This window comes from Salvelinus alpinus, chromosome 24, assembly GCF_045679555.1.
Source record: "Salvelinus alpinus chromosome 24, SLU_Salpinus.1, whole genome shotgun sequence".
Lineage (NCBI taxonomy): Eukaryota > Metazoa > Chordata > Actinopteri > Salmoniformes > Salmonidae > Salvelinus > Salvelinus alpinus.
In genome coordinates this window covers 30,209,130-30,234,394 of record NC_092109.1, presented here as the reverse complement: position 1 = coordinate 30,234,394, position 25,265 = coordinate 30,209,130, and the positions used below count along the sequence as shown (strand labels likewise).

The window sequence follows — 25,265 nt, the reverse complement described above, 5'->3', positions numbered from 1 at the left end:
CCACTACCTACCATCCAACCCCCCTGTGTTCTCACCTTTCTCCATAATGACCCCCACTCCTGACCTCCCCGTGAGCTCACCTTCCTCCATAATGACCCCCACTCCTGACCTCCCTGTGAGCTCACCTTTCTCCATAATGACCGCCACTCCTGACCTCCCCGTGAGCTCACCTTCCTCCATAATGACCCCCACTCCTGACCTCCCCGTGAGCTCACCTTCCTCCATAATGACCCCCACTCCTGACCTCCCCGTGAGCTCACCTTCCTCCATAATGACCGCCACTCCTGACCTCCCTGTGAGCTCACCTTTCTCCATAATGACTGCCACTCCTGACCTCCCTGTGAGCTCACCTTCCTCCATAATGACCGCCACTCCTGACCTCCCTGTGAGCTCACCTTCCTCCATAATGACCGCCACTCCTGACCTCCCTGTGAGCTCACCTTCCTCCATAATGACACCCACTCCTGACCTCCCTGTGAGCTCACCTTCCTCCATAATGACCCCCACTCCTGACCTCCCCGTGAGCTCACCTTCCTCCATAATGACACCCACTCCTGACCTCCCTGTGAGCTCACCTTCCTCCATAATGACCCCCACTCCTGACCTCCCCGTGAGCTCACCTTCCTCCATAATGACACCCACTCCTGACCTCCCCGTGAGCTCACCTTCCTCCATAATGACCCCCACTCCCTACTTGGGCTGTTGCAGTGACAGTATTACTGCCACACTGGCAGTCATGGGTCATGACTGCAGTAAAATTCTATATGACCGTTGAGTCATGGTAATCTAATTTTATACACTCTGGACATGCATTGGAAGTACCCAACCCCCTAACAACCAGCAGGTCCTACTGGCCCGGTGCTCTGGGCTCTATTGTCCCTCTAACCACTCTGACAATGTAAATCCAATTGAAAATCCCATCAAACACTTATCATCAAAACAGTATGTGCTTTTAAAACTCACCTCACTGTGATTGATAAATTTGAAGAAAGAAGTTCAACAGCAGGTTCAAACTGAGTGGAAAACATGGTCGTTGTGGATGCTGTTTCAAAGCCTAACACAACGAAATGGACAGCGCTTTCTAAGGTGATGATTCATTCAAAACACTCATATGCATATTATAACTTATGCATAAGCATTGGCCGATACTGTATATGAGCCCAAGCCCGAAAGAAAACACAGAATTACAATTATGGTTGTGCCATTACACAATAAATAGCCTACCACATATTACACACAGCAGAAAAACACAAAACTGATTTAAGATAATCTGAATTTGTTAAATTTAGGCTTAGTCTACAATTATAGTGCATTTGTATTTGATTTGGAATAGCCTAGTAATAGGCCATTTGTATAATTAATAGGCTGACATTACATTTAGCTACAGAATATCTCCCCACCGTGAGTTTCCATCTCCTCTCTCTTCTTCATTCCTTTCTCCAGCTGTCAACTGTATAATTAAATATGTTTCATTGTGAAAACATGTTACTATTGATGTTGCCGAACAAATTTCACCTGGTTTCCCAAATGAAGCCCCGGGTAGCTGCAGGAACAGGGTTGGAAAGCCCATGGCATACAGAGTTTGGGCGGAATATCACCTGTCCTGCAGCGAAAATACCTGAGTAGCCTACCCGACATGACTTAAAAACGTACTGTCGGGAAAGTGGACTCCATTTGCTATTCCAGACATCTTTTTTGTCTTGCTCCTGTTCTTGCCCATTTGATAAATAGGCCATTCTAAATCTAAACAAATGTTACATATTAGTAAAGACGAGAGAATAGTCTGATGGGTGAAAATATGATCACTTGATGAGAGGACACACAGCATGTGCACTTTCTCAAATCATCAATAGCATATAGCCCATATACGTATACATTTTGATTTGTAAGACATTCTAAGGTTTGTATCATTCACAACAAAATTTGCCAAATAACTAAATATCAAGGATATAGGACCTGTTTCAAATGATCACTTTTACGCTCCACATATCCACTTCATATTTGCACTCGCGCCGGAATGGGAAAAATATCACTTCTATTTCTTTCAGTTAAGTTCAATTCAATTCTTCTTACTATAAAATCATATAATATAAAATAATGGCATGGGACATAAACATATCTTGTCGGGTAAATGAACAAGCCTATGACATGGCGCAAAGCCAGAAAACATACAGTAGGGCAACTCCTATTCTGTTCTTCTGAAATACATTTTCTTCATATCATCATGTTTCTTTAGACCTGCCTAACATAAATAATGGATTTGTTGTGATGGTGTAAATTAAATTGATTTAAACTTTTTAAATGTAGCTGTTCCAAAGGTCCGTATCAGCATCTTAAATACAGCTTGTGTGGAGGCCTGGAAATGCTAAACATGTTTATGTCAATTAATGTCAATTACCGTGAAACCGGCAGTCTTCTGCAAGACAATTATCGGTTGGCATAATTTTATGACATACAGCCCTACTCCCTATCAACAGACCTCCCTGTGAGCTCACCTTCCTCAACAATGACCCCCACTCCCTATCACCCAACCCCCTGTGAGCTCACCTTCCTCCACAATGACCCCCACTCCCTACCACCCAACCTCTGTGAGCTCACCTTCCTCCATAATGACCCCCACTCCCTACCACCCAACCTCTGTGAGGTCACCTTCCTCCACAATGACCCCCACTCCCTACCACCCAACCCCTGTGACCTCACCTTTCTCCACAATGACCCCCACTCCCTACCACCCAACCCCCTGTGAGCTCACCTTCCTCCATAATGACCCCCACTCCCTACCACCCAACCCCTGTGATCTCACCTTCCTCCACAGTGACCCCCACTCCCTACCACCCAACCTCTGTGACCTCACCTTCCTCCATAATGACCCCCACTCCCTACCACCCAACCCGTGACCTCACCTTCCTCCACAATGACCCCCACTCCCTACCACCCAACCCCTGTGACCTCACCTTCCTCCACAATGACCCCCACTCCCTACCACCCAACCCCCTGTGAGCTCACCTTCCTCCACAATGACCCCCACTCCCTACCACCCAACCCCCTGTGAGCGCACCTTCCTCCACAATGACCCCCACTCCCTACCACCCAACCCCTGTGACCTCACCTTCCTCCACAATGACCCCCACTCCCTACCACCCAACCCCTGTGACCTCACCTTCCTCCATAATGACCCCCACTCCCTACCACCCAACCCCCTGTGAGCTCACCTTCCTCCACAATGACCCCCACTCCCTACCACCCAACACCCTGTGAGCTCACCTTCCTCCACAATGACCCCCACTCCCTACCACCCAACCTCTGTGAGCTCACCTTCCTCCACAATGACCCCCACTCCCTACCACCCAACCCCCTGTGAGCTCACCTTCCTCCACAATGACCCCCACTCCCTACCACCCAACCCCCTGTGAGCTCACCTTCCTCCACAATGACCCCCACTCCCTACCACCCAACCCCCTGTGAGCTCACCTTCCTCCACAATGACCCCCACTCCCTACCACCCAACCCCCTGTGAGCTCACCTTCCTCCACAATGACCCCCACTCCCTACCACCCAACCTCCTGTGAGCTCACCTTCCTCCACAATGACCCCCACTCCCTACCACCCAACCTCTGTGAGCTCACCTTCCTCCACAATGACCCCCACTCCCTACCACCCAACCCCCTGTGAGCTCACCTTCCTCCACAATGACCCCCACTCCCTACCACCCAACCCCTGTGAGCTCACCTTCCTCCATAATGACCCCCACTCCCTACCACCCAACCCCCTGTGAGCTCACCTTCCTCCATAATGACCCCCACTCCCTACCACCCAACCTCTGTGAGCTCACCTTCCTCCATAATGACCCCCACTCCCTACCACCCAACCCCCTGTGAGCTCACCTTCCTCCATAATGACCCCCACTCCCTACCACCCAACCCCCTGTGAGCTCACCTTCCTCCAGCTCGTCCATGGTGGTGATCTTGCGCATTCCGTCGATGGAGAAGATGAAGCGGACCCCCTGGGGCAGGTTGATGTGGTCGGAGAGGGAGCGCGTCAGGTCGGCCAGGAGGGCGTCGAAGGTGCGGAAGCGTTCCACGGCCACGGCGTACACGATGCCCTTGAAGTAGCGGTCTCCGTTGCGGTAGAACCTCACCTTCTTGGCCTTCTTCTCGTTGGTGAGGGCCTGCAGGGTGCGCGTGCGGTAGAAGCTGCAGTGGGCGCTGTGGGTGGGGCTAGGCAGCCCGTTCATGCGCCCACCCCGTGGGGTACGGGGCTTGTCGCGCTCGTCAAAATGGCCGAAGTCCAGCTCCATGGTGACAGATGTCAGGGAGGGTCCGTGGTAGAGAGGTGCTGGTTGTGGAGTTCTGGGAAGTCTAGCATTGGAAAAACATAACACTATGAGTTATACTGATGCTCATACAGTATAAAACTGTATGACTTGGTAAAGATATTTTAGTTTAGGCATGAACATCTAAAAAGTGCTATTCAATGACAGAGTACCAAAGTGGTAAATGAATCCTTCAACATGCCACCATCTAACTACTGTGAAATTCCCCTGCAGTGGGTATCCCTTTCCATCTCTATCCCTCTAATACAGTAGTGTACCATGCACCACAGGTGTGCTGGCGTTCACATGCAGTAAACTAAGCCAAGCCTCCCATGCCCTGCTCCCCCATGCCTCCCATGCCCTGACTCTCCATGCCTCCCATGCCCTGACTCTCCATGCCTCCCATGCCCTGACTCTCCATGCCTCCCATGCCCTGACTCTCCATGCCTCCCATGCCCTGACTCTCCATGCCTCCCATGCCCTGACTCTCCATGCCTCCCATGCCCTGACTCTCCATGCCTCCCATGCCCTGACTCTCCATGCCTCCCATGCCCTGACTCTCCATGCCTCCCATACCCTGTCTCCCCATGTCCTGTGTCCCCATGCCCTGTGTCCCCATATCCTGTCTCCCCATACCCTGTCTCCGTCTCCCCATGCCCTGTCTCCCAAAGCAACCCATGCCTCGTCTCCTAATGCCCTGTCTCCTAATGCCCTGTCTCCTAATGCCCTATCTCCTAATGCCCTGTCTCCTAATGCCCTGTCTCCTAATGCCCTGTCTCCTAATGCCCTGTCTCCTAATGCCCTGTCTCCTAATGCCCTGTCTCCTAATGCCTCGTCTCCTAATGCCTCGTCTCCTAATGCCTCGTCGCCTAATGCCTCGTCTCCTAATGCCTCGTCTAATGCCCTGTCTCCTAATGCCCTGTCTCCTAATGCCCTGTCTCCTAATGCCTCGTCTCCTAATGCCTCGTCTCCTAATGCCCTGTCTCCTAATGCCCTGTCTCCTAATGCCCTGTCTCCTAATGCCCTGTCTCTCCATACCCTGTCTCTCCATACCCTGTCTCTCCATACCCTGTCTCTCCATACCCTGTCTCTCCATACCCTGTCTCTCCATGTCTCCCCATACCCTGTCTCTCCATGTCTCCCCATGCCCTGTCTCCCCATGTCTAACCCATGCCCTGTCTCTCCATGTCTCCCCATACCCTGTCTCTCCATGTCTCCCCATGCCCTGTCTCTCCATGTCTAACCCATGCCCTGTCTCTCCATGTCTCCCCATGCCCTGTCTCTCCATGTCTCCCCATGCCCTGTCTCTCCATGTCTAACCCATGCCCTGTCTCTCCATGTCTCTCCATACCCTGTCTCTCCATGTCTCCCCATACACTGTCTCTCCATGTCTAACCCATACCCTGTCTCTCCATGTCTCTCCATACCCTGTCTCTCCATGTCTCCCCATACCCTGTCTCTCCATGTCTCCCCATGCCCTGTCTCCCCATGTCTAACCCATACCCTGTCTCCCCATGTCTCTCCATACCCTGTCTCTCCATGTCTAACCCATGCCCTGTCTCCCCATGTCTCTCCATACCCTGTCTCTCCATGTCTCCCCATGCCCTGTCTCTCCATGTCTAACCCATACCCTGTCTCCCCATGCCTCCCCATGCCCTGTCTCCCCATGCCCTGTCTCTCCATGTCTCCCCATGCCCTGTCTCTCCATGTCTAACCCATGCCCTGTCTCCCCATGTCTCTCCATACCCTGTCTCTCCATGTCTAACCCATGCCCTGTCTCCCCATGTCTCTCCATGCCCTGTCTCTCCATGTCTCCCCATGCCCTGTCTCCCCATGCCTCCCCATGCCCTGTCTCCCCATGCCCTGTCTCCCCATGCCCTGTCTCCCCATGCCCTGTCTCCCCATGCCTCCCCATGCCCTGTCTCCCCATGCCCTGTCTCTCCATGTCTCCCCATGCCCTGTCTCCCCATGCCCTGTCTCTCCATGTCTCCCCATGCCCTGTCTCTCCATGTCTCCCCATGCCCTGTCTCCCCATGCCCTGTCTCTCCATGTCTCCCCATGCCCTGTCTCTCCATGTCTCCCCATGCCCTGTCTCTCCATGTCTAACCCATACCCTGTCTCCCCATGCCTCCCCATGCCCTGTCTCCCCATGCCCTGTCTCTCCATGCCTCCCCATGCCCTGTCTCTCCATGTCTAACCCATGCCCTGTCTCTCCATGTCTCCCCATGCCCTGTCTCTCCATGTCTCCCCATGCCCTGTCTCTCCATGTCTCCCCATGCCCTGTCTCTCCATGTCTAACCCATGCCCTGTCTCTCCATGTCTCCCCATGCCCTGTCTCTCCATGTCTCCCCATGCCCTGTCTCTCCATGTCTAACCCATGCCCTGTCTCTCCATGTCTCCCCATGCCCTGTCTCCCCATACCCTGTCTCTCCATGTCTAACCCATGCCCTGTCTCCACATGTCTCCCCATGCCCTGTCTCTCCATGTCTCCCCATGCCCTGTCTCTCCATGTCTCCCCATGCCCTGTCTCTCCATGTCTCCCCATGCCCTGTCTCCCCATACCCTGTCTCTCCATGTCTAACCCATGCCTTGTCTCCCCATGTCTCCCCATACCCTGTCTCTCCATGTCTCCCCATGCCCTGTCTCTCCATGTCTAACCCATGCCCTGTCTCTCCATGTCTAACCCATGCCCTGTCTCTCCATGTCTAACCCATGCCTTGTCTCCCCATGTCTCCCCATACCCTGTCTCTCCATGTCTCCCCATGCCCTGTCTCTCCATGTCTAACCCATGCCCTGTCTCTCCATGTCTAACCCATGCCCTGTCTCCCCATGTCTCTCCATACCCTGTCTCCCCATGTCTCTCCATACCCTGTCTCTCCATGTCTCCCCATGCCCTGTCTCTCCATGTCTCCCCATGCCCTGTCTCCCCATACCCTGTCTCCCCATGCCCTGTCTCCCCATGCCCTGTCTCTCCATGTCTCCCCATGCCCTGTCTCTCCATGTCTCTCCATGCCCTGTCTCCCCATGCCCTGTCTCTCCATGTCTCCCCATGCCCTGTCTCCCCATGTCTCCCCATACCCTGTCTCCCCATGCCCTGTCTCCCCATGCCCTGTCTCTCCATGTCTCCCCATGCCCTGTCTCTCCATGTCTCCCCATGCCCTGTCTCCCCATGCCTCCCCATGCCCTGTCTCCCCATGCCCTGTCTCTCCATGTCTCCCCATGCCCTGTCTCTCCATGTCTCCCCATGCCCTGTCTCCCCATGCCTCCCCATGCCCTGTCTCTCCATGTCTCCCCATGCCCTGTCTCTCCATGTCTCCCCATGCCCTGTCTCCCCATGCCTCCCCATGCCCTGTCTCCCCATGTCTCCCCATGCCCTGTCTCTCCATGTCTCCCCATGTCTCCCCATGACCTGTCTCTCCATGTCTCCCCATGCCCTGTGTCCCCATATCCTGTCTCCCCATGCCCTGTCTCCCCATGTCTTGTCTCCGTCTCCCCATGTCTCCCCATGCCCTGTCTCTCCATGTCTCCTCATACCCTGTCTCCCCATACCATGTCTCCCCATGCCCTGTCTCCCCATGTCTCCCCATGCCCTGTGTCCCCATATCCTGTCTCCCCATACCCTGTCTCCGTCTCCCCATGCCCTGTCTCCCCATGCCTTGTCTCCCCATGCCCTGTCTCCCCATGCCCTGTCTCCCCATGCCCTGTCTCCCCATGTCCTGTCTCCCCATGTCTCCCCATACCCTGTCTCCCCATGTCCTGTCTCTCCATTGCCCTGTCTCTCCATGCCATGCTTCTCCATGCCCTGTCTCTCCATGTCTCCTCATGCCCTGTCTCCCCATGCCCTGTCTCCCCATGCCCTGTCTCCCCATGCCCTGCCTCCCCATGCCCTGCCTCCCCATGCCCTGCCTCCCCATGCCCTGCCTCCCCATGCCCTGCCTCCCCATGCCCTGTCTCCCCATGCCCTGCCTCCCCATGCCCTGTCTCCCCATGCCCTGTCTCCCCATGCCCTGTCTCCCCATGCCCTGCTTCCCCATGCCCTGCTTCCCCATGCCCTGCCTCCCCATGCCCTGTCTCTCCAGAGGGTGTTTGGTTTCTGCAAGATGAAGAGAGGCTAGGCCAGCCCAATCAATTACAGCCCTCACTATCGATTAGCCCACCCACTCACAGACAGACACAGAGATGTGTTAACCCTCAGCCCTTCTCTGTGTGTGTGTGTGTGTGTGTGTGTGTGTGTGTGTGTGTGTGTGTGTGTGTGTGTGTGTGTGTGTGTGTGTGTGTGTGTGTGTGTGTGTGTGTGTGTGTGTGTGTAAAACACAAGCCTCGTTTAGGATGTTCCCAAGTGAACAGGGGATCAGTATTTAATGTCAGGTGAACAGAATCACTCTGCTGTACACTCAGTAGTACATGTCCTATGTAGGCATTATAACCCTTCAGTGACCCCTAAAACTAAAGCCATTAGTTCTGAACATACACTACATACTAAACATGGTATGCACTAAATGGGATGTACAGGTCTCCTGTAGAGCGGAGGTTGCTCCGCCTGTACGTCTGTCTGTCATCTACCCTACATTCAGCCCGTGTCCTTCAGAGAGGGGAAGGGAGTGGCCAGTAAGGGACTATTTTTAAGAAGGCCAAGTGGATGTGTGATATTTTGGAGAAAAATGTCTCATCAGAGAGTGTTGCTGTTTCTGGTCTGACCAGGGTGGGAAACGAGACACTTTCCCTCTGGCTCCAGGATATGTGCGCAGGTTGACATTGATTGTCATGAGTCTTGACCTGGAGGCAGAACTGAGCGATTTCCGCTAATGGGCCAGCTGTAAAGTCAAAATTGTCTATAATGTAAAAATTCATTAAAAAACATTTAAAATGCTTTTTGGTCTTCATTTAAGGTTAGGGTTAGCAGTGTGGTTAAGGTTATGGTTATATTTCAAATCAGATTTTATGACTTTGTGGCTGTGACAGCTAGTGACCACTCTGTCTCCAGGTAAAGATTCATGACAATAAATGCCAGCATGCAATATGTGCTTAATGTGATTCTGGTTTCTGTATCTGATCTCTGTACAGTTCCCCATTGCCTTACAACCATGACAATATACTCATTTTTGGGATGTGCATTTGCAAGTACCGTATATCTTACATGAAAAGGCTAACAAAAATGTTTCACCACCTGGGTCGTTTTAAAGAACAGATATGGCAGAAACAAGCCAGGACCATCTGAATCAGAGGATCCTCCCACACCTCGGGGTCTGAGCAGCAGGGAAGGTTCTGGATCTACTGTAGAATCATCATCCCATAAAGGGCTCTTAGACCAGAGAGCTGAGCTGAACATTTGGAGCGTTAGTCACTGATGTAAAGTCCATGGTATCATAGTCACTGATGTAAAGTCCATGGTATCATAGTCACTGATGTAAAGTCCATGGTATCATAGTCACTGATGTAAAGTCCATGGTATCATAGTCACTGATGTAAAGTCCATGGTATCATAGTCACTGATGTAAAGTCCATGGTATCATAGTCACTGATGTAAAGTCCATGGTATCATAGTCACTGATGTAAAGTCCATGGTATCATAGTCACTGATGTAAAGTCCATGGTATCCTAGTCACTGATGTAAAGTCCATGGTATCCTAGTCACTGATGTAAAGTCCATGGTATCCTAGTCACTGATGTAAAGTCCATGGTATCCTAGTCACTGATGTAAAGTCCATGGTATCCTAGTCACTGATGTAAAGTCCATGGTATCCTAGTCACTGATGTAAAGTCCATGGTATCATAGTCACTGATGTAAAGTCCATGGTATCATAGTCACTGATGTAAAGTCCATGGTATCATAGTCACTGATGTAAAGTCCATGGTATCCTAGTCACTGATGTAAAGTCCATGGTATCCTAGTCACTGATGTAAAGTCCATGGTATCATAGTCACTGATGTAAAGTCCATGGTATCCTAGTCACTGATGTAAAGTCCATGGTATCATAGTCACTGATGTAAAGTCCATGGTATCATAGTCACTGATGTAAAGTCCATGGTATCATAGTCACTGATGTAAAGTCCATGGTATCATAGTCACTGATGTAAAGTCCATGGTATCATAGTCACTGATGTAAAGTCCATGGTATCCTAGTCACTGATGTAAAGTCCATGGTATCCTAGTCACTGATGTAAAGTCCATGGTATCATAGTCACTGATGTAAAGTCCATGGTATCCTAGTCACTGATGTAAAGTCCATGGTATCATAGTCACTGATGTAAAGTCCATGGTATCATAGTCACTGATGTAAAGTCCATGGTATCATAGTCACTGATGTAAAGTCCATGGTATCATAGTCACTGATGTAAAGTCCATGGTATCATAGTCACTGATGTAAAGTCCATGGTATCATAGTCACTGATGTAAAGTCCATGGTATCATAGTCACTGATGTAAAGTCCATGGTATCATAGTCACTGATGTAAAGTCCATGGTATCATAGTCACTGATGTAAAGTCCATGGTATCATAGTCACTGATGTAAAGTCCATGGTATCATAGTCACTGATGTAAAGTCCATGGTATCCTAGTCACTGATGTAAAGTCCATGGTATCCTAGTCACTGATGTAAAGTCCATGGTATCCTAGTCACTGATGTAAAGTCCATGGTATCATAGTCACTGATGTAAAGTCCATGGTATCCTAGTCACTGATGTAAAGTCCATGGTATCCTAGTCACTGATGTAAAGTCCATGGTATCATAGTCACTGATGTAAAGTCCATGGTATCATAGTCACTGATGTAAAGTCCATGGTATCATAGTCACTACATCAATGTGTGGTGCTGAGCACCATGTGTGAGAGTGTATTCACACGTTTCAGTGGTTACTCATCCTCTACCACTGGGAAAGGTACATGGGGTGATCCACCCACGAGTTTACATAATCCAATGTACAAAGGAAGCCGGTCTAAAACCTTATAGCATACAAAGACTCTGAAAGAAAGAACAATGACTAAGGTTGAGGGTAAAAAAATGAGTCAATGTATTTTTTAAAGGGTTTTCTATTTGGTGTCTTTTGGCAGATAACATAGCTTGTGTAAAGGCCTGAGCAGCCTAACAGGAATGGTCTCTTTCTGGGTAGTCCAGATCTCTCTGTAAAGCATGTAGATGCGGCGAGGGGTAGAGAGCACAGCGTGCTCCTGCCAAAACTCTCCACTAACATCTGCCCTTTTTAAACACAAGCAGACCGTTTTATCCCCTCCGCAAAAAGACTGAAGAAAAGAAAGCATGGTGGGAGGGACTGGCTGGCTGGCTGACTGGCTGGCTGGCTGGCTGACTGGCTGGCTGGCTGGCTGACTGGCTGGCTGGCTGACTGGCTGGCTGACTGGCTGACCAGAGACGCGTTTGCTGCTACCCAGTTCGGACTGGAACATTGCAATAGACAGTTTGGAATAATGAGATTATCCACTAAACGGGCAGAGAGCACTCATTACTGTGCCACTCTGAATGGGATCCCAGCAGCAGTCACCCTCTCTGCCATGTCTCACATCTCACACCAGTCATAACAATGTCCCAGCGATAGGAGGACAGAGGGCACAGTGAAGGTCATCGTTGAAACGCCGTTCCCTGGAACATGCTCGGAGTCCTGCCCTGCCCAGGTCAGACTGGCAGTCTGTCTGTTCGGTCCAACAAACATTTTGATTCCGAGCATTCAGGAGTGGAACTAGCGTTTCAGTGAAACTAGCCGACTGCAGAGCAGACAAAGAAACACGTCAGAGTCGTGGGGCAGGTTGCTTCGCTACAACGACACACAAAGCCCCCTTTCCAATGAATGTCATTAGCCATCTCTGTGTGATCTAATCAAAGTGAATATTATTCCTCTGTATGAGATGGAAAACGTGAGGTTATGATGACCGCACAGTAGAGCTGAATGCTAGCTGCTCCATGTCAGAACAAAGACTCACTGCACTACAGCAGTATCCACGTGCTAGAGCACAGACACAGCAGCCATATTGTACAAGACTTGTGAATGAGGTTAGCTGCAGTGGGACAAACCTCATCTACACCTGCCTAGAATGTGCTGACACTCAAGTCTGGGCTGTCTGGCTGCATTTGTAGCCATGTTTACAAGGCGAACAGCTTCTCTGTAAAAGACACACATCCGATAACAGGAACTAGTGGCTTTGTATTTTACACTGCAAGTCACAAGGTATGCCATCTTTTTATCTTTCTTCTTCTATCAAAGTACAGTAGTTATCAAGTAAAACAACATCACTACTCTAGGGACAATATGGTGCTCTGTTTAGCTCCAGGCCTATCTTTTTCCTATATCGTTCAACCATCATCAATAGCCCCTCTCACTCAATTGCCCCAAAATGCCTCTTCTAAACAATTCTGATCAATAACCACTCGTCAATAAGCTCACGCCCATTGTTCACAAACAAAGCATTTGTCACTGTCGCCCCCCCAAGCTGACTCCCAGGATATGGGCCAGTAGGGTGTTGTGTTGAAGTGGGCAGGAGGTGTGGCGGCTGCAGGAGGCAGGAGCAGATGATGTGTGATAAATGAGAGTCATTTATGACAGTCTGACCCCCGCCCCACAGCCCACTGAGCCCTGGAGACCACACCCCCTTCCTGGAGTGGACCAAAACACATAACAGCACCCCCTCCATCTCACCTCCTACTAACATCACATGCCTCTGCCTGATGACAAGCCCTTTTCAAGTGGCCTTAACTATCCACCCCAACCCATCCCGCAAAAATATTGTGTTCTTGTTGTGAGCCCCCTGGGGCACTTTCATATCCTGTCGAGAATTACATTTGTCTGCTAAATTCCTAATGCAGTGTTAGTATTAGAACGAGGCTGGAGGTGCTGCTCTCTGGGGAAATGTAGCAAAGCTAGGCCTGTGTTAAGGAAAAGAGAGGTAGAATCCCAACTCTGATTCACTGGTGACTGACTGACACTCTTCCAGAATTGCTGCTGCTGCCTCTCTGATACACAAGATTATCACTCACAATCAACTCCACAAATACCTTCTTAAGACTATTTGTGAACATTGATTTATCAATCTTCATATGTAGATGATCAATGACTCAGTAATTCATTTTTTATAGAGTGAGTCTTGAGTGAGAAACATGTGTAAAGAATGTCACATTGTAAGGTAACTTTATAATACACCTCAATGCACCATGTGGTTAAATCAACTTTTAAACAGCACATAAACCCAGTGCTCAGGACAATTATTGGATTTCTAGGTGTTAGATCTGGGCTTGTCAGTTTGACTGAAATCCCCTATCTGAAATAAACAGCCACCTCCAGAAGGTAGCACTGTAACAGCCACTGTTCACCATGCCCCTACCCAACAGTTTCCACTTCGTACAACACATAGACCCTCATGTGAGGAGGGAGATGAGGTTAGGTTATATCTGACCGCTGATCAACACAGTGAGGGAGTTTTACTAATGGCCACACAAAGCTTAATCACACATTAATGAACTGGAAAAACAGCTTTAACTAGCAATAAAAGGGCTTTGGCACACATTGTTATGTCAACACGTTCAGTCCATCTTGGCCATTAATTAGTGGGCAAGATAACATTTTTCGGCATGAATCTTGTTCAAGAGGCAGCTCTGCAGAGTGGTCACTAGCTGGCACAGCCACAAAGTCATAAAATTTGATTTTAAAATGTAACCCTAATCACAATGCCTAACAGTAACCTTAAATTAAGACAAAAAGCAAATTTTTGTTTTTTGTTAATTTTTACAATTTGGCCAATTTTGGCTTTACAGCTGGCCCATCTAGCGCAAATTGCTCAGTTCTGCCTCCAGGGCAAGACTCGTCCCAATAAACATCAACCTGACGCTAGCGAGGGTGTGTAGACTAGAGGCTGCTATCTGTGACATTTAAAGCTCTGATCTGTGCCAGACAGACCAGTCCTGGGCTGGGCCAAGGATTGAAGCAGCTTTACCAATTAAAGCCTGGCCACTTCCTGTCAAATCCTCACCTAGTGGCTGTGACCAGTGACCACACCTCGATGGCTTCAGATATAGACATGCAGCCTAACCCCTCAACACCTTTGCTATCACCCGCTCTCGCTCCACATACAATGCCCACACATGGCTCTACTGCTGGGTAATGGCAACCAAATGTAGACTCCATGACTTAACAGGGGCTTGTTAACTCATTTCTGCTTAAACAATGATTGTGTTGGACTGGCAACGCCCCAATGCCAAAGGTCATGAAACTCACAGCTTTTAATGGCGAAATACTGATTATGATTGATATGTCCTCCTCCCCTTGTCTCTTCACAGCCCCATCACACATGTGTCCTCCTCCATGAAGACAAACAGAGAGGACCACATTGTCCCCACCCTTAGGAGGAGGGGACCTCCCCTCCCCCGCACACCCTGGCCCTGAGTCTGGCTGAGCTTTTATGACAGATCCTGAGATGGGGATGGGGGTAGGTCCCAGACCAGGGAGGGATGGGTTATGGGTAGTGGTACTCCTCCCGACAGACAGGGGCCGGGAGCCCATCTGCTCGCCTAATATAATGGACAGAGACCCTCTCCCTATGACATCACTTAGGACTATATATGGTCTACGCTCAGGACAGCCCATTGTCTCACAGGGACACCCCTATCACTACTACTACTGTAGTGCTACATCACACACGGATACAACTACAAATAATAGTATTATTACTAGACTAATGATTCACCCCAGTGAATTACAATCATCAGGGCTCAAATTACGGGAGGGGCCCCTATGTATGTAAAATGGCCATCCCCATAAGGTCCAGACCACTACTCATAACGCACCCCAACAGATAATATGTCATTCAATCCCTGAATATCACAAATAAATGGATATGTAAAATATTACAAATGTTCTCACCATGCTTACTTAACCGGGGCAGGCTACTAATTCCTGCTCACAGCGCAGCAGACAGACTGCAAAGCTGTTCTATTGTGTGACTGTGACATGTCTAACTGCACGACAGAGATGTGAGGCTGGGTCTGTGCTACCAGCGACACAGCAGACCAGATAACAACTCTGACCTCCCCGTCAGCGTCCTGCATCAAATCACCCCAAACATCCTCATCACAGCAGATCTGTGTCTTATCTAGTAACACTAAGCCAGTCTGAGCTGGTTTTAAGTCATATTTTTTTTAAAGAACAACTAAAGTTTTTCAGTACCCCCTCTAGCTTTCAGTAACAAAAAAAACGGATCAGTTGTCCATATGAGCTCAGAGAAAAGCGGTGGGCGCCGTACATACAGATGAGCCATGACAGTTTTGTACCAACGGGTACGCGCACACCTATAATCACCTGCTCATATAGCCGACAGCCTAAATAGGCAAAAATTCTACCAATCCTTAACAGTGTCCAATACTACTGAACACAACAACTTAACTCACCGTCAGAAACATAATTTAAATACTGACATAATATTTTTTCGCCATTTAATTATGTTTAACCAAAATATTAAAAGTATCGGGTACTCACCCACGCTGGAGCGTTTGGAGTGAGGTGGGTGGGTGTGGATGCTGCAGGATAGCGGCACGAGCTCTCTCTGCCTTTGTCTGCCTCTCTCTAGTCTACGAGCTGAGCCTACCTGACCGGCTGCACTGCTGGGTCCTAGAGGCGACCCTTCGCAAAACCCGCCCTAGCATGGCAATGGCACGGACCGGCATTTTGGGGTATTTCTCACAAAAGGATGATGTAAACCTTTTCAGAGCTGATTTTTTTAACTTTCGGGAATCTACTGTGCCATGATGAATAGTTTTTTATTCATTCAGACACCCATGCACTGTATATGCTGCCTATTGAAATTAGAAATACAAATCTGGAGAGAGAAAAAATCTGCCTGCTGAGTTGATTTGATCCCTGTGTTTTGAGAAAATGATGCCACAGGATCTTTCCACTATTTCTATTGTAAAGTAATGTAGTGTTGATAACCCCCTCCCAACAGATTGAACTGTGTGGGTGTTGCTCCTCTCTTCACACCATCCATGTTATATTTCCAGAGGCAGAAACAGCAGGATTGTAGATTGATTTATTGACAAATGTGTGTGTGTTTGTGTGTGTGTGTGTTGGCTTCTGAAGGTAAAAGCCCATTATCTACACCACTGCCAGAGAGAAAGGAGAAAGGATAGCTCTAAAGAGCTGATGTCCTTCCAGATAAGAGGCTCTTTATATGGGAGGCATCTGGTGTGTGGTGTGTGTTTCACGTGAAAGTGTTTATGAGCACCTGTGTTTAGCACCTGTGTGTGTGTGTGTGTGTGTGTGTGTGTGTGTGTGTGTGTGTGTGTGTGTGTGTGTGTGTGTGTGTGTGTGTGTGTGTGTGTGTGTGTGTGTGTGTGTGTGTGTGTGTGTGTGTGTGTGTGTGTGTGTGTGTGTGTGTGTGCACTAACTCTTTTGACTCATCACATACGCTGCTACTACTGCTTATTATCTATCCTGTTGCCTAGTCACTAAACCCCTACCTATATGTACATACTGTACCTACCTCAATTACCTCGTACCGCTGCACATCTACTCTGTACTGGTACCCCATGTATATAGCCAAGTTTCGTTACTCATTGTGTATTTATTCCTTTTGCTACATGTTCATTATTTTTCTATGTTTCTATCTGCTTTGTTGGGAAGGGCCTGTCAGAAGGCATTTCACTGTTAGTCTACACCTGTTGTTTACGAAGCATGTAAATTAAATAGGATTTGATTTGATCTCTTTCAGACTAATCAGTAATGGCGTTGTGATGCAGGGCCTCTTTGGGGAGTATTGATAAAAGCCTAAACACCTCAATGCATGTGTCCAATCTGCCTTGCTTCCGTGGAGTTGTGGTTTTAAGACGAGTCGACTCTTTAAATCAAATTTGTTTCTTGGTCCAGTCAACAACACACACACTACATCACCCTGTGGTGACAGAGGGGAGTAGTGTGGTGTCATATAACACCATCACCTCTTTGTAAGGCTCCTGTCACCGTCAATAACAATATCGCTCTCTATCAGATATAGGATCCATTGGACTCGGTCCAAGTGAGTCACCAGAGCATTTGATCTAGCTGATTTCACACTGATTTGCAAAGCTGTGCTGTCTACATTTGTCACCTCACCTCATGGCCAGGCACAATGTATCATAAAATGAGAGTGTGGTGTAGTATTGATGTTAGTCACTCACAACTCTGACAGAGCAGTGCAGGCATGAAGTGTAGCCAGGTGATAGCTGACCTGAGGGACCTGACCTAGAGCATGTCAATGGATACTCTCAGAACTCTAGTCAGGTTGATTCTTGCTTGTCCTAACCCATCGATAGGTCAAAGTGTATCAACGAGGAAAAATCATGACAGAGTACAATGACAAATAAAACACAAAATGTTCTACCAAGCCAGGTATGAACACTGGAACAGTGGCTGGTGACTTCAGCGCCTATGGGGACCGCTGGAGCAAAGCGAGGGTTGATTTTCCCAATTTGTGAAACTATTTCCATCTGACATTTTCAGGAAATAGTTTCCAATTTATCTTGCAGTTCACAACAAGAAATGACGTGTGGCCATTCATACCAGAGAAACCACCAATCTCTGCCTCTGTGACACTAGGGAGACAGTACTGCTGTTTAATGTTTCATGCTCTCTGGTACTGCTGGTGCCAAGAACACGGGAAGGGTGGCCTTTCTTTTGGTTATGTATCCATTTGTTTCTCTATCCATTGTGTTTTTTATTAGATACAGACAATGGTTTGCACAATATTTAAATCCCAGGGAGTTTGAGTGTTTAAAAGCCTGCCTCTGTCAAAAAGACTGCCTCTGTCAAAAATACTGTCTCTGTCAAATAGATCACCTAAATAGAGCAGCCTAATTCTTCACAAATGTTCTTCCTATTTAACATGACATAACACAAGGCCACCATTTGTCGCCTAAGAGAGCTCACAGAAACATTAGTCCTTTTAAAAATATATATTTTTATTTCACCTTTATTTAACCAGGTAGGCTAGTTGAGAACATGTTCTCTTTTGCAACTGCGACCTGGCCAAGGTAAAGCATAGCAATTCGACACATAAAACAACACAGAGTTACACATGGAATAAACAAAACATACAGTCAACAATACAGTAGGAAAATAAAGTCTATATACAGTGAGTGTAAATGAGGTAAGATAAGGGAGTTAAGGCAATAAATAGGCCATGGTGGCGAAGTAATTACAATATAGCAATTAAACACTGGAATGGTAGATGTGCAGAAGATGAATGTGCAAGTAGAGATACTGGGGTGCAAAGGAGCAAGATAAATAAATAAATATAGTATGGGGATGAGGCAGATAGATGGGCTGTTTACAGATGGGCTATGTACAGGTGCAGTGATCTGTGAGCTGCTCTGACAGCTGGTCCTTAAAGCTAGTGAGGGAGATATGAGTCTCCAGCTTCAGTGATTTTTGCAGTTCGTTCCAGTCATTGGCAGCAGAGAACTGTAAGGAAAGGCGACCAAAGGAGGAATTGGCTTTGGGGGTGACCAGTAAGATATAGCTGCTGGAGCACGTGCTACGAGTGGGTGCTGCTATGGTGACCAGTGAGCTGAGATAAGGCGGGGCTTTACCTAGCAGGGTCTTGTAGATGACCTGGAGCCAGTGGGTTTGGCAACAAGTATGAAGCGAGGGCCAACCAACGAGAGCGTACAGGTCGCAGTGGTGGGTAGTGTATGGGGCTTTGGTGACAAAATGGATGGCACTGTGATAGACTGCATCCAATTTGTTGAGTAGAGTGTTGGAGGCTATTTTATAGATGACATCGCCGAAGTCGAGGATCGGTAGGATGGTCAGTTTTACGAGGGTATGTTTGGCAGCATGAGTGAAGGATGCCTTGTTGCGATATAGGAAGCCGATTCTAGATTTAATTTTGGATTGGAGATGCTTAATGTGAGTCTGGAAGGAGAGTTTACAGTCTAACCAGACACCTAGGTATTTGTAGGTGTCCACGTATTCTAAGTCAGAGCCGTCCAGAGTAGTGATGCTGGACGGGCGGGCAGGTGCGGGCAGTGATCTATTGAATAGCATGCATTTAGTTTTACTTGCATTTAAGAGCAGTTGGAGGCCACGAAAGGAGAGTTGTATGGCATTGAAGCTCGTCTGGAGGTTAGTTAACACAGTGTCCAAAGAGGGGCCAGAAGTATACAGAATAGTGTCATCTGCGTAGAGGTGGATCAGAGAATCACCAGCAGCAAGAGCGACATCATTGATGTATACAGAGAAGAGAGTCGGCCCGAGAATTGAACCCTGTGGCACCCCTATAGAGACTGCCAGAGGTCCAGACAACAGGCCCACCGATTTGACACACTGAACTCTATCAGAGAAGTTGTTGGTAAACCAGGCGAGGCAATCATTATAGGAACCAAGGCTGTTGAGTCTGCCAATAAGAATGTGGTGATTGACAGAGTCGAAAGCCTTGGCCAGGTCGATGAATACGGCTGCACAGTAATGTCTCTTATCGATGGCGGTTATGATGTTGTTTAGGACCTTGAGCGTGGCTGAGGTGCACCCATGAACAGCTCTGAAACCAGATTGCATAGCGGAGAATGTACGGTGGGATTCGAAATGTTCGGTAATCTGTTTGTTAACTTGGCTTTCGAAGACCTTAGAAAGACAGGGTAGGATAGATATAGGTCTGTAGCAGTTTGGGTCTAGAGTGTCACCCCCTTTGAAGAGGGAGATGACCGCGGCAGCTTTCCAATCTTTGGGAATCTCAGACAATACGAAAGAGAGGTTGAACAGGCTAGTAATAGGGGTTGCAACAATTTCGGCAGATAATTTTAGAAAAAGAGGGTCCAGATTGTCGAGCCCGGCTGATTTGTAGGGGTCCAGGTTTTGAAGCTCTTTCAGAACATCAGCTATCTGCATTTGGGTGAAGGAGAAATGGTGGGGGCTTTGACGGGTTGCTGCGGAGGGTGCCGGGCAGTTGACCGGGGTAGGGGTAACCAGATGGAAAGCATGGCCAGCCGTAGAGAAATGCTTATTGAAATTCTCAATTATAGTGGATTTATCGGTGGTAACAGTGTTTCCTAGCCTCAGAGCAGTGGGCAGCTGGGAGGAGGTGCTCTTATTCTCCATGGACTTTACAGTGTCCCAGAACTTTTTTAAGTTTGTGCTACATGATGCAAATTTCTGTTTGAAAAAGCTAGCCTTAGCTTTCCTAACTGCCTGTGTATATTTGTTCCTAACTTTCCTGAAAAGTTGCATATCACGGGGGCTATTCGATGCTAATGCTCAACGCCACAGGATGTTTTTGTGCTGGTCAAGGGCAGACAGGTCTGGAGTGAACCAAGGACTATATCTATTCCTAGTTCTACATTTTTTGAATGGGGCATGCTTATTTAACATGATGAGGAAGGAACTTTTAAAGAATAACCAGGCATCCTCTACTGACGGGATGAGGTCAATGTTGTTCCAGGATACCCCGGCAAGGTCGATTAGAAATACCTGCTCGCAGAGGTGTTTTAGGGAGCGTGTTTTTAGGGGTTGCAGGCAATGAGGCAGTGATCGCTGAGATCTTGATTGAAAACAGCAGAGGTGTATATGGAGCGCGAGTTAGTTAGGATGATATCTACGAGGGTGCCCGTGTTTACGGATTTGGGGTTGTACCTGGTAGGTTCATTGATAATTTGTGTGAGATTGAGGGCATCAAGCTTAGATTGTAGGATGGCCGACACATATGGTGTCGAGGGCACAGCTGGGGGCAGAGGGTGGTCTATAGCAAGCGGCAACAGTGAGAGACTTGTTTCTGGAAAGGTGCATGTTTAGAAGTAGAAGCTCGAATTGTTTGGGTACAGACCTGGATAGTAAGACAGAACTCTGCAGGCTATCTTTGCAGTAGATTGCAACACCGCCCCCTTTGGCAGTTCTATCTTGGCGGAAAATGTTATAGTTAGGGATGGAGATTTCAGAGTTTTTGGTGGTTTTCCTAAGCCAGGATTCAGACACGGCTAAGACATCTGGGTTGGCAGAGTGTGCTAAAGCAGTGAGTAAAACAAACTTAGGGAGTAGGCTTCTAATGTTAACATGCATCAAACCAAGGCTTTTACGGTTACAGAAGTCAACAAATGAGAGCACCTGGGGAGTGGGAGTGGAGCTAGGCACTGCAGGAACTGAATTAACCTCTACATCACCAGAGGAACAGAGGAGAAGTAGGATAAGGGTACGGCTAAAGGCTATACGAACTGGCCGTCTAGCACGTTCGGAACAGAGAGTAAAAGGAGTAGGTTTCTGGGAACGATAGCATAGATTCAAGGCATAGTGTACAGACAAAGGTAAGGTAGGATGTGAGTACATTGGAGGTAAACCTAGGCAATGAGTAATGATGAGAGAGATATAGTCTCTAGAGACGTTTAAACTAGGTGATGTCATCGCATATGTAGGAGGTGGAACAACATGGTTGGTTAAGGCATATTAAGCAGGGCTAGAGGCTCTACAGTGAAATAAGACAGTAATCACTAACCAGGACAGTAATGGACAAGGCATATTGATATTAGAGAGAGGCATGCGTAGCCAAGTGAACATATGGGTCCAGTGAGTGGTTGGGCTGGCTGGGGACACGGCGATTCAGACAGTTAGCAGGCCGGTGCTAACAAGCTAGCAGTTAGTAGGCCTGGGCTAACAAGCTAGCAGTTAGCAGACCAGGGCTAGCAAGCTAGCAGTTAGCAGACCGGGTTAGCAAGCAAGCAGTTAGCAGACCGGGGCAAGCAAGCTAGCAGTTAGTAGACCGGGGCTAGCAAGTTAGCAGAAGGGCCTTTTGGGGACGTCGCGATGGAGGTAAGTCTGTTTTTGCCTCTTCGTGCGGTGACGTCGATAGACCAGTCGTGGATTAGTAGGGTTCCAAGTAGCTCTAGGTAGCTAGCAGGGCGCGGTTAGTAGAATGGGCCTTCAGCGGACATCGCGCCTGAGGGGCCTGTTGGAATCCTCAGGAAGATTATGTCGGCATTCCAGTCATAGAGGATCGGCGGGGTTCCGTGCCCCGTACCGGCAGTAGAAGGGGTCCGGATATTGTAGCCCAGGAGTAGGCTTCGGTGGTAGCCCAGGAGCCCTAGCCGGGCTAGCTTCAGGCTAATTGGTGCTTGCTCCGGGATGGAAACGCTAGCCAGGAGTAGTCACCTTGCGGTTAGCTAGTTGCGAAGATCCAGATGAAAATGTTCAGAGTTTGCGGTAGGAATCCGGGGATATAGAGAGAAAAAAATTGGTCCGTTATGCTCTGGTTTGAGTCACGTTGTATGAACTGGAGAGAGCTTTCCGAGCTAAAGGTTAGCTGATGACCGCTAGCAGTGGTTTGCTGACTGATAGCTGGTAGGTAGTTAGCTGGCTAGCTTCAGATGAGGGATTCCAGATCCGAAGTAAATAGAAATACTTTAGAAAAAAAACAGATCCACGCCATGTTGGGTGAGGCGGGTTGCAGGAGAGTATTTAGAAGTCGAGGTTTAGGAAAATATTTTTAAAAGATATGCGAAGAAAAATATATAAAAATATATATACAAGGGACACGACAGAAGAAAGACAAAGACGTCTGACTGCTACGCCATCTTGGAAATCCCCCCCCAAAAAGTGACCCACTTTTCAGAGGGGTCACTATTTTGACTGCCCCTCAGGCGTTATACACACACTTTCAGACTCAGCTGTTGCTGCATTCTGGAGCCTCTCCTGTGCATGTCACACATAACTCTAATTCAGTCTGACTGATGCCTCCTCACCACCTCCCCCAGCTGTCTGAGAGGGGCTGCCTCCTCACCACCTCCCCCAGCTGTCTGTGAGGGGCTGCCTCCTCACCACCTCCCCCAGCTGTCTGAGAGGGGCTGCCTCCTCACCACCTCCCCCAGCTGTCTGAGAGGGGCTGCCTCCTCACCACCTCCCCCAGCTGTCTGTGAGGGGCTGCCTCCTCACCACCTCCCCCAGCTGTCTGAGAGGGGCTGCCTCCTCACCACCTCCCCCAGCTGTCTGAGAGGGGCTGCCTCCTCACCACCTCCCCCAGCTGTCTGAGAGGGGCTGCCTCCTCACCACCTCCCCCAGCTGTCTGAGAGGGGCTGCCTCCTCACCACCTCCCCCAGCTGTCTGAGAGGGGCTGCCTCCTCACCACCTCCCCCAGCTGTCTGAGAGGGGCTGCCTCCTCACCACCTCCCCCAGCTGTCTGAGAGGGGCTGCCTCTCGCCTGCAGACTGCCGGGACACAGACAGGAGGGGCAACGGGTGCATTTGGTTGGGGGGCTGGCACAGGAAGGGGGGCAGATTTGGACCTTAGCCACTCAGTGGGGTGCTGTGTCACACAATGCTTCGGCCAAACTGAACATGATCTGTGCCTCATTAAAAAGCTCTTGTGGATTAAGCTTATTTGGGCTTCACTTCAATTTTGACTACGTTTACCACCGCAGAGAACCTAAATCAGATTAAGCTTATGTGTTTTCCTTTGACTCCTAGCTTACTGTACACATACTATTTCAACATGAGTCAATTAGCAATTTGTTCAAATGATGAACAGATTATCTACAGTGAATTAGCTATTACTGTGCCTACAACATACACTTTGATGCACAATGTAGGAGTGAGGTGAGAGCAGATCTTTAGATGGTATTTTGGGGAAACATGAGAAAAAAGGCCTGCAATGGGGAGGGGAGCTGCTATGTCGACGGATTGACGAGGATGTAAACAGACGATGGGTCATGGAGGCAGATGTCCAAGAGGCTAGCAGAGAGGGGCATGGTCCAGGCCGGTAGAAAGAAGCATGGTCCAGGCAGGTAGAGAGGGGCATGGCCCAGGCCGGTAGAGAGGGGCATGGCCCAGGCCGGTAGAAAGGGGCATGGCCCAGGCCGGTAGAGAGGGGCATGGCCCAGGCCGATAGAGAGGGGCATGGCCCAGGCCGGTAGAGAGGGGCATGGCCCAGGCCGATAGAGAGGGGCATGGCCCAGGCCGGTAGAGAGGGGCATAGTCCAGGCCGGTAGAGAGGGGCATGGCCCAGGCCGGTAGAGAGGGGCATAGTCCAGGCCGGTAGAGAGGGGCATGGCCCAGGCCGATAGAGAGGGGCATGGCCCAGGCCGGTAGAACTATAGGAGACAGGTGGAGGAGGGGGGTCCTGGCCCAGGCTGGTAGAACTATAGGAGACAGGTGGAGGAGGGGGGTTCTGGTCCAGGCTGGTAGAACTATAGGAGACATGTGGAGGAGGGGGGTTCTGGTCCAGGTTGGTAGAACTATAGGAGACATGTGGAGGAGGGGGGTTCTGGTCCAGGCTGGTAGAACTATAGGAGACAGGTTGAGGAGGGGGGTTCTGGTCCAGGCTGGTAGAACTATAGGAGACAGGTTGAGGAGGGGGGTTCTGGTCCAGGCTGGTAGAACTATAGGAGACAGGTTGAGGAGGGGGGTCCTGGCCCAGGCTGGTAGAACTATAGGAGACAGGTGGAGGAGGGGGGTCCTGGCCCAGGCTGGTAGAACTATAGGAGACAGGTGGAGGAGGGGGGTTCTGGTCCAGGCTGGTAGAACTATAGGAGACATGTGGAGGAGGGGGGTTCTGGTCCAGGTTGGTAGAACTATTGGAGACATGTGGAGGAGGGGGGTTCTGGTCCAGGCTGGTAGAACTATAGGAGACAGGTTGAGGAGGGGGGTTCTGGTCCAGGCTGGTAGAACTATAGGAGACAGGTTGAGGAGGGGGGTTCTGGTCCAGGCTGGTAGAACTATAGGAGACATGTGGAGGAGGGGGGTCCTGGCCCAGGCTGGTAGAACTATAGGAGACAGGTGGAGGAGGGGGGTTCTGGTCCAGGCTGGTAGAACTATAGGAGACAGGTGGAGGAGGGGGGTTCTGGTCCAGGCTGGTAGAACTATAGGAGACAGGTGGAGGAGGGGGGTTCTGGTCCAGGCTGGTAGAACTATAGGAGACAGGTGGAGGAGGGGGTCCTGGTCCAGGCTGGTAGAACTATAGGAGACAGGTGGAGGAGGGGGGTCCTGGCCCAGGCTGGTAGAACTAT

At 49.3% G+C, this 25,265-nt stretch overlaps 2 protein-coding genes across 2 annotated transcripts in view; one reads left to right on the top strand and one right to left on the bottom strand.

Annotated features, from left to right (window-relative positions):
- LOC139552576 (neuronal migration protein doublecortin-like) overlaps positions 1–15,901 on the bottom strand; it is an 82,048-nt gene extending 66,147 nt beyond the window's left edge. The window contains exons 1-2 of the mRNA XM_071364440.1: positions 15,788–15,901; positions 3,937–4,358 (exon numbers count right to left, since the gene is read on the bottom strand). Of these exons, the coding sequence (XP_071220541.1) occupies positions 3,937–4,297 (361 nt within the window). The 5' untranslated portion in view covers positions 4,298–4,358; positions 15,788–15,901. The remainder of the gene's footprint in view (positions 1–3,936; positions 4,359–15,787) is intronic.
- On the top strand, positions 8,150–23,293 carry LOC139551873 (keratin-associated protein 10-4-like). Its single transcript, XM_071363221.1, has 2 exons — positions 8,150–8,394; positions 23,020–23,293. Exons 1-2 carry the CDS (start codon positions 8,150–8,152, stop codon positions 23,291–23,293), a joined length of 519 nt encoding a protein of 172 aa, XP_071219322.1.
- Positions 23,294–25,265: the final 1,972 nt, after the last annotated feature.

Excerpts from the sequence above, each read along its gene's own strand:
- LOC139551873 (XM_071363221.1), top strand. The coding sequence starts at position 8,150 with ATGCCCTGTCTCCCCATGCCCTGTCTCCCCATGCCCTGCCTCCCCATG. Across the intron at positions 8,395-23,019 it reads ATGCCCTGTCTCTCCAGAGG|CTGTCTGAGAGGGGCTGCCT; the intron begins GTGTTTGGTTTC and ends CACCTCCCCCAG.